The sequence below is a fragment of the Myotis davidii genome, unplaced genomic scaffold (genome assembly GCF_000327345.1).
Source record: "Myotis davidii unplaced genomic scaffold, ASM32734v1 scaffold428, whole genome shotgun sequence".
In the NCBI taxonomy this organism is placed as follows: domain Eukaryota; kingdom Metazoa; phylum Chordata; class Mammalia; order Chiroptera; family Vespertilionidae; genus Myotis; species Myotis davidii.
In genome coordinates, this window is record NW_006299834.1 from 2,487,356 (window position 1) to 2,496,848 (window position 9,493).

Here is a 9,493-nt window from a genome sequence, read left to right on the forward strand (position 1 = left end):
CACAGATGCACTGTGAGAACACGTGGTAAGACACTCCGCAGTGCCAATAGGAAGGCTGCCTTCCTTTCCTGCATCAGGAAAACCGAGCTCGAGTCCTGACTTCCCTGGTTTAGCCAAAGGTCAGAAAATCTCCATAAGGCTCAAGGGACCTAGTACCTACTCCCCAGATCAAAGCCTGACTGTACTAAATTGTACTTCAATGGTGATTAAAGTTAAAGTGCAACTTCAAAAAGCCCAATTTGGAAAAATTAATCAGTTTTTCAAAGAAGCCCTGTTTTACTAGTAACATAACACAATTCTATATTTTTTTGGAGTGTTTGGAGCAGCTTTTGTTTATTATGGGTTAAACCAGAAAAGAAGCTGAATATTAAAAGTATACCAAACAGTTCTTTCTTCCTAAAACAGTCCAAATTTGAAATACAATGTTTGTCTAAATCTCAGAGATTAGAAGTGCTCTGAGCCCTGGCCAAAGTCAGGGTACGTGTGGGAGGCAAGCAATCGCTATGTCTTTTTCACATTGATGTTCCCCTCTTCCTCCCTCTATCCCTCCCTTCCTCTCTCTAAAAATCAATGGAAAAAATATACTGAGGTGAGGATTAACAAAAAACAAAAAAATAAGTACAATGAGGCAGTTCGGGACATGTTTGAAAATTTTTTTCCTTGGCATTTACCAAAAAAGAACTTGTAAGATCCCAAAAAGCCCAACGAAGTCTCTAAGTCACTCTAACAAAGCCCTAAGGTTGTTTAATGCTATTCACAATTATAGTGATTTCTGTATTATTATCTAAGATGAGAAGGCTGTAAGATTTTGTTCAATTCCCCTCAAATTCAAAACTGTTAATAATGAAGTTCCCTGGCACTACACACTTTCAACATTTAGGAAAGAAGCTGAGTGTTTCCTTAGAGAAGAAGTATATCTAAAATGACCACCCAGTACTAATGTAGTCCCTCTATCAGCACTAACAACTGATAGAAATTTATCGGTGCTAACCAATATGGCGGCCACTAACCACAGATGTCTATTAAGCATTTAATAAGTAGCGAGTGCAAGTGAGAAACAACTTTACATTTTATTTACTTTTAATTAGTTTGTGTTTAAGTAGCCATCTGTGGCTAATGGCTATCATATTGGACAGCATAATCCAAGACTACTCAGAAGCCTAAGCATAAGCATAATCACCTGAAAATAAACAGAAATAAGATGGCACTTTTGAAAAGAAGCAGGTACTTACGTTTGAGGCTGGGAAGGGTCATCCCCCAAAGAAACGCTCTCCCCTTGGATTTCATTGAAACACTTCTCACAGAAATGATACCTGTCGGCAAGAAGGCCATACTGGGGTGAACTGTTCCGTTCACACAACACAGCCCAAGCCAAGCAACGAAGCCACCAATCACAGCAGGCCAAGGAGGGGGACGGGAGCAGAGAGCAGGTCATCAACGGCGACAAGGACATTCAATGATGCAGATTTATGGGCCCCACAGTATGGGTTTTGTTTTTTGTTTGTTTTTTTTGCAATCAAAGCCAAATGCAGACAACGACAAGCATGAGGGAGGAAAAAAAAACAAAACAAAACAAACGAAGAAATGAGGGATTGCAGGATAACAGAACAACATTCAATGCAGGACAAGACAACACAAAGCAGAAAGCCAAGGCAAAGCACAGATTAGCATTAAATATCTCAAATGGGATCACAAGTAAAAATAAAAGTTTCACTTACACAGACCTACACCCTTCATTTTAGTAATTAATGCTAACTGATACAAATTAATCAGAAGGAAGGAGAATATACTGGGGAGAGAATAATTGCCATCCTGTTACCTAAACATCATTTTCACACACTTCTCCCCACTTCTTAAAAAAAAAAATCCATTATGGATACAGTACCAGGGAACAACTAATCCAAAACCAACTGTGGGTTGGAAAAAATTTTCTTTTTGATCCCAAGGAAGCCACATTAAAAAAAAGCCCACGTGTTTTTCAATGAAAAGTTTGCACAAGCAGTTAAATAGGGATTGTGACCATCAACTGATACAGTTAACAAGACAAAAGGCAGGCAGTGGTGTGTGTGGATTCCTTGGTACCAAGATTATAAACAGTGTAAGTTGATGTTAAAAATACAAAAATGGTCTGAATGTTAAGATTGTAGCATGAGAAGTTTCATGCTGGTTGTTATTTGATTTTTTGAACATAAGTGCTTAAAACAACTTGAGACCCACTTTTTCCAAGTTTTAATCAGTAAAACACTGGATACGAATGACTACAAAGCACTAAGGGAGTGCACCGAACTTTTTGTAAATAAAACAAAAAGTTTAAGTGACTCTTTCAAAGCTAGGACTACATCTGTAGCACACAAGTTCAGAAAAAACACCACCATGGGCTTGGTTTTATTACAGAAGAGTGTTAATCACTAGCCTTGGTCTTTACCGTCTCAGAGCCCACAGTAAACACTCCTATACCCACACTGAAAACAGGAGACAAATCATGGTTAAGATAACAGTGAGTAAATTTTTGTAATTACTGCCCAAAAGGAAACATCATAGAGAAAGGGCACATAGCAATATTAAAATATTTTCTCTAATCAGTTTCTTTTCAATGTGCACAAATTCATGCTCTGGACATTAGTATTATTATAAGCCAGGGCCCAGACAAGTGACGCAAGGCTACTTTCTGCTATAAAACTGTGTATTTCTAAAAAGGCAAATTGCAAAACCAGAACTTGTGCTGTACAGTTGTTCTCAAGGAAGTTACACATGAACCATGACCTTATGTGTGTTGGTCCATGTGCATGCACTCTCTAGACAAGCACACACATGGATCATGGGCCACACATGGTCAAGCTTACCTGTTCTGATAACTGTAATACGTGGCATCACGTGGGATTGTGCACAACTGTTTGCCATAGCAACAGAGTGTCTGTGGAGAGAATTCCAACTGCAAAAGAAACCATTTATTAAGTAGTACACAGGCCTGAAGGACAAGCTAGAATATTTACACGGGCAAATAAAAAACCAAGTCAGTGAAGTTTTAATTCTCATTTGTGTTAATCATAATGTGCTGTTTCCAAGACAGTTCACAGAACTAAAACCATTCTAGTTTACTAATGTATTATTTCACCACTGTGCGTAGACTTAGTGGTCATATCCTCTCATGACTTACCAAAGAACTCAACAGGACAAGAGGAGCTTAATGTGAATTGGTATGCACAGGCAAAGCAGTACATGACAGGTGGTATGCACCCATAGGAGGTTATGATCAAATCCCTACTCCAGATGAATTTATAATCTAATGATTCAGGACTCTAATTAGTCAAGTTTTCAACACAATAATTATCTGTGCAAAAATTCTTACCTTTCTACCACAACAATATCCAAGGCTTTGCATGACTGGGTCAATTTCTTGTTCAAAGACCTCAGAGAGCTTGGAGCAGTATTTGTACACGCGCGATGTTTTCCGATTATATAACCAGGCATTGTTGAACATAAGCCAAATGTCATCCACATACTGCCAGGGCTCCTGATACTGTCCAGTGTCTAACTTCCTCTTGATGGTGGAAAGATCCATGGGGATCTTCACAATATCAAAGTAATCCTAGGATAAGAAACACAAGCAACATTACGCAAAGTCTCAGTATATTTAAGGCAGATAGCCTATCTTCCTATTATCATCATTAACTTCCAGGTAATGTTGAATCTTTGACCTGTCTATATTTCAGAAGAGTTGATTGATCCAACACCCTTTAAATCATTAGTCTACAGAGATGTGAGGCAGGTCAAAGGAAAGAGCAGAGAACAGAGCTACCACAGACTTTCCATATGCCAGGCTTATGGTCTACAGAAACAACTGCAGGTCAAGAAACACAAGCAACATTACTCAAAGTCTCAGTATATTTAAGGCAGATAGCCAGGCTTATGGTCTACAGAAACAACTGCAGGTGCTTTACCACATAGTATAAGTACAATCAGTTTAAAGACCCTAAAATTTTAGTACTAGAAGGAAACTAAGTCCACAACATCAGTGCTCCATCTAAGGCCACAGAAAAATATAGGGGGGTGAAGGGTGGGAGAGGGAATTCCCGATGGATTTCCATCCTTCACAGTACTCCATTGCCTTATTCAATACTACTTAAAATCCTCAAAGGGAACCTGCTAGCAGACTGGTGTAAAGGCAACTTTAAAAGCAGATGAAGCTGCCTGGCCAATGTGGCTTAGAAGTTGACGTCCACCCATGAGCCAGGAGTCACAGTTCGATTCCCAGTAGGGGCATGCAGGACGCAATCTCACTGATGTTTTTTCTGTTTTTCTTTCCCCCTCCCTCTCTCTGAAATAAAGTAAAAAACAAAAGAACTCCACAAAAATCCTCTGGAGAACTTAAGATAGCAGCTGATTGAAATAGGCCTTTAAGGTCTTCCAGTTTAAAAAAATAAAAGCTAAAATAAAAGCTGATGAAGCTAATTTGGGTCTATCTTTTCCATAAAAAAAATAAAATTACTGCTACTCCAGTGATAAACTATATGACTCAGGAATCCCACTAAGTATATATCCAAGAGAAATAAAAACATCCACCACACTGCCTTGATTGGTTTGGCTCGGTGGATAGAGCTTTGGCCTGCGGACTGAGGGGTCCCGGGTTCGATTCCGGTCAAGGGCATGTACCTTGGTTGCGGGCGCATCCCCAGTAGGGGGTGTGTAGGAGGCAGCTGATCGATGTTTCTCTCTCATCGATGTTTCTGACTCTCTGTCTCTCTCTCTTCCTCTCTGTAAAAAATCAATAAAAATATATTAAAAAACAACAACAAAAAAACCCAAACATCCACCACACAAATATTTGATGCGGATATTCCCAGCAGCACCAGTGTCAACAGTAAAAAATGTGTAAACAACCCAAATGTCTAACAAAAAATAAACTGGTGAAGAAAACATGGTACAACCACAGACAGGACTATTCCTGGGCCATAAAAAGAACTGAAATACCAGCTTGCGCTACAACAGGATGAACCCTGAACACATTACGCTAAGTGAAACAAGCCAGTTCCCAGCCCCACACACTGTGTAACTCCATTTAGTGAGATGTTCAGAATGGACAAATCCAGAAAGCAGGCTTATGGCTGACTGGGGGTATGGTAGTGGTGGCTGTGAAGCAGAGGGGAATGACTACTCATGGATATGGGGTTTCTTTTCTTTGGGGGGCTGGTAAAAATGACCCAAAACTGACTGTGGTGATGGTTACATAATTCTGTGAATGCACAAAACCATTGAATTATATACTTTACATGAATGACTTACACCATATGTGAATTATATCTGAATAAAGCTGTTAACAAGTTAAAAAACAAAATCAGAAGTGCCACCACATACTTACAGGGATTCCTAGAAGCTGAGGGTCCACAGGTTGACGAAAGGGGAGGGATTCTGGATCCTGTCGGTAAAGTGCCTCCAATGTTGGCATCAGTGCCTGGCGTAATTCTTCTGGTTTGAAAACTTTAAGAGTACATTTAAAATTAGTTACCAATTAATCATAAAAAGAGAAAAAGTTCAAGTCAAAGCTATGAATACATCTCAAGAATCACAAAATACAAAAATGCCTACATTGTCCCCATGGAAGTATCACTAAGGGTGGGTAGCACCTTCAAAACACCATGTCTTGTAATCCTTAAACACCTTTTATGGCTCAGCTAATTTTTCAGTCAGAAATTTAGTTCAGATTTTTTGTTTCTCCCTCACCCAAGGACCCATTCGATTTTTTAGAGGGAGAGACAGAAGCATCAATGTGAGAAACAGGTTGGTTGCCTCTCGTATGTGTCCCATCTGGAAAGGAACCTACAACCTAGGTATATGTGCCCCATCTGGAGTGGAACCCATGACCTTTCAGTGTATGGGATGATGCTCCAACCAACTGAGCCACAATGGCCAGGGTTGTTAAGATGGTCTTAACCAAGTAGAAAAAGAATCCCAAACCTTCCAAAAATTTATGAAGAGACTTGTCAAAATAATGTAGGAGGAGGAGGATGCTATCAAGTAAGAATAGAAAGAACTCATTCACAACATCAGTATTTAACGAGCTAGAAATTGGATCTGGTATTGTCTTATAGCTGAAGGTACCAGAAGCACTCCAAGAATAGGCCCTCATTATGTTTCAGAAGTTAGGAGGAAGACATATTTACAATTTTAATGGCAAATGTTAGGTTTAAGTCTAAGGAAACAGACTAAATTGTTATTGCCAGAACACTGGACTCAGTTTACCAAATTATGTTCAAGTGTGTTTTGCAAAAGTCAGAAAAGAGTTGCATGTGTGTCCCAAATGGAATCAATTTAAGCTGTCATTCAAGAAGCTAGCCATAAAAGGTCCAATTCTGAGCTTTAAAATTACACTTAGAGCACAGGCCTTATTTCTACTATTTACAAATAAATTTTATCTTCGGGAGGGTATATGTTAGCACTTCAGGTATATTTCACCTCATTATGGGGGCTGCCATTAAAGAAAAATCAGACAAACAGATGGCTTCTTTTGTCTCTCATACTAGGTTGTATTCAAAAGAAACAGATTTTGAGCAAACTTGTGTGATTAGCTGCTTTAAAGAGAATCCGAATAGTAAAACTGGTTTGTTGCAGCCCACATTAAAACAACTCAATGTATACAACCTTACTTTTAAGTGAAAATAATTTCTTAACCCCAACATTTTAAAGTACATTAATGGAACACTTTTATAAACATCCTCTCCAGGAGCCAGGAGACTCTCCCTTGAGATAAGCCCTGTCTGTTCTGTGCCACTGAAGAGGTCACTAGAGTTACAGAAAGTTCTAGTCCTACACTAATTTCTGTGGGAATGTTTGAGTTTAACACTGTGTTAAGCAGCACCGCTTTGTCGACTGGATTCATCAATATTCAGCAGGGTGGCTCAAAGCAGAGACCGCATAGCTGACCTGGGTTCACTTAGCAGCTGAGTAAGCTGGGGCAAGTTACTTATTGAGCATCAGTTTTCCTGTCTGCATAATGGGATCAACAGCATCAGTTTATAAGTTTTTATAAACTTATCAAATGAGACAATGCAGTTGTGTGGCATAATGCCTGGTGCACAGTAGGTTAACAATGTTATTATTGCTGTTATTTTTTGCATTTCAAGAATATTACTTCTAGGAGAAACTAAGATGGCGGCAGAGATAAACACCGGGAAGTTAATGCCGCTCACAACAATTGATTAATACCTCAGAGAAACAACACGGACTTCATCCAGAACCACAGGAAGCCTGGCTGACTGTAAACTCTACAACTAGAAGGAAGGAAAGGCACATTTCTCTCCTCTGGAAAATACAATTTTGACAGGGTGTTAACCACTCAACCCTGAAGAAATGATGGGTATGACTGACTCAGTAATTCCAGGAAGGAAATATACTTTAAAATAAATAAATTAAGTAAATAAGTAAATAAATTCTTTTCCAACATTAGTTAACGAAAAGACCAGGACAAGGGCTCCAAGCTTAATGAAATCACATTGAGAGTCCATTTCCGAGGTCCAAGAAGCCTCATCCCATTCTTCTCAAGTTCTGTTAGTCCCTGCCTTCAGGAACACAGAGCCCGGGACTTACTCTTCTTCTTTGACTGTCCTGGAGCTGGAGACGACTGGGTAACTGAAGTACTTGGCTGGTCTTCCTCCTCTTTCGTCTCAGTTTTTACTTCAGTGCCTCTCTCTTCTGTTTCTGTAGGTTCCACTTTACAGTCTTCTGCTTTAGTCTAAAAGGCAAGGTAGGTATTTTAGTATTCCGAAGACATGCAACTGGAAGCAGTAAAGATCACTGACAGACTTATTGTCTCCCCCAGCCGCCCCCACGAGTATCTGAAAACCCTTTTTTCAAATGGAAATCAATGAAATGAGATTTAATGATCAGAATACGTTCCTGTAACATGTTTAATTGGGCTTCTAGACTGAGTTCCTTACAAAATCACAGTAATTGCCCTACTCTCACCTCTGGAATATCCTCTGGCTGAGTATCTGCTGGTTCTGGCTGATCCACTTCCATTTTAGCCTCCATTTTCACTTCCTGTGAAGGCTGCTTCTCAGGAATGGCCTGAGAATTCACTTCTGTGCTACTAGTAGATGGAGGGTTTGACACCTGACCCTCAATGCTTACAGCTGGCTGGGAAAGCTGGGCAGAGAGGGGGGACGACACAAAAAATTTGCCAATTATACAACCAGAATTTAAGCTACACAATAGGATGGCATGGTTAACCCCCTATTTCTAGGCTGGTATCATTACATCTTATAGAGCTTTCACTTATTGCTTATTTCATCCCCTTGTAATAAAGCATGCTTTATTTTATTTTAAACCCTCACTAGAGGATATGCTTAGAGAGAGGAGGGGAGAAAGAGAAACATCAATGTGAGAGAGAAACATGGGTTGGGTGCCTTGCATATGTTCCTTAACTGGGGATCAAAACCATAACCCAAGGATGTGTCCTGACTGAGAGTTGCACCAGCAACCCTTTGGTACATGGGATGACGCTCAACCAAGTCACTCTGGCCAGCGTAAATTATGCTTCAGAACAGGAGATTTAGGACTTAAAAATACTGGTTGACTGGTTGCACATGAAAGAGCCATCAACTGGCTTTTGTTGATTCTCATTCTGTGGTAGTGAGTGAGGGGTGAAGGTTTCAGAGGTGACTGCCTAGAGGAGCTCACATTTATAGAGAAATGGAAAGAAAAGAAAAAAGGATGACTGCCTATCTTCTTTTGTTTTTAACACTTCTCATTAGGACATTTCAAATGTACAGAAAAGCAGAATATAATGAACCCTCATACTGCATGGCTGTTTGGAATAATCACATTCTAAAGGGTAAATGTCCATTCTCTGAAGTCTTCCAATAAGAAACCTCATAATGAGAGATTAGTATTTTCAGGAACTACCCTACGTAGAATAAAATCAAGTTTCCTTTTGCACTCTGCCCTCTCTTGCCCATCAAAGGCCAGGATGAACCAGTCAGTAGTGAACAGTGTTTTATAAAGTAGACTTTTAGCTCAATATTGACAGAGAACAAAAACAGTATCAGTGATCAAGTAGAAGGTTCTAAGCCTTCACCCATCGAGTTCTGTTAGTAGGATGCAACTATTAGATGTGAATTTAGATGTCTACTATATAAAATGAGCCTCTCACACGGAAGCTACAAGCTGTTCCAAGCCCATACTTTTCTCATCTTAGATCATAATTTTCTAACCTTGGCTAGGACCATAAACACTCATAAATTCATGATTTTGTTTTGTTCATTTGCCCTCTTATACTACAGCTCAGACTATTTGAAAAACATTCTTTAAAATTTATGTGAGTATACTAAATGTACTTGAGTCTCTCCCCTCATGGTCCCCTTATATGCCTTAAAGCCTCTGAATACAACATGAAACAGCATGGCCAACATCAGACCTAAACAAAGTCTCTGAACTCCATCTGTGCTAGTCCTACAACAGGAAAAAAGAAGAGTAAAAAGGGTAGGGAAGTAGGGAA

At 39.5% G+C, this 9,493-nt stretch overlaps 1 protein-coding gene across 1 annotated transcript in view; it reads right to left on the bottom strand.

Moving 5' to 3' along the window:
• The window catches only part of EP300 (E1A binding protein p300), a 71,381-nt gene that overhangs the window by 17,268 nt on the left and 44,620 nt on the right, over positions 1-9,493 (bottom strand). The window contains exons 15-20 of the mRNA XM_006775972.2: positions 7,963-8,142; positions 7,585-7,729; positions 5,360-5,478; positions 3,350-3,589; positions 2,844-2,932; positions 1,233-1,313 (exon numbers count right to left, since the gene is read on the bottom strand). Coding sequence (XP_006776035.1) covers positions 1,233-1,313; positions 2,844-2,932; positions 3,350-3,589; positions 5,360-5,478; positions 7,585-7,729; positions 7,963-8,142 — 854 coding nt within the window. The remainder of the gene's footprint in view (positions 1-1,232; positions 1,314-2,843; positions 2,933-3,349; positions 3,590-5,359; positions 5,479-7,584; positions 7,730-7,962; positions 8,143-9,493) is intronic.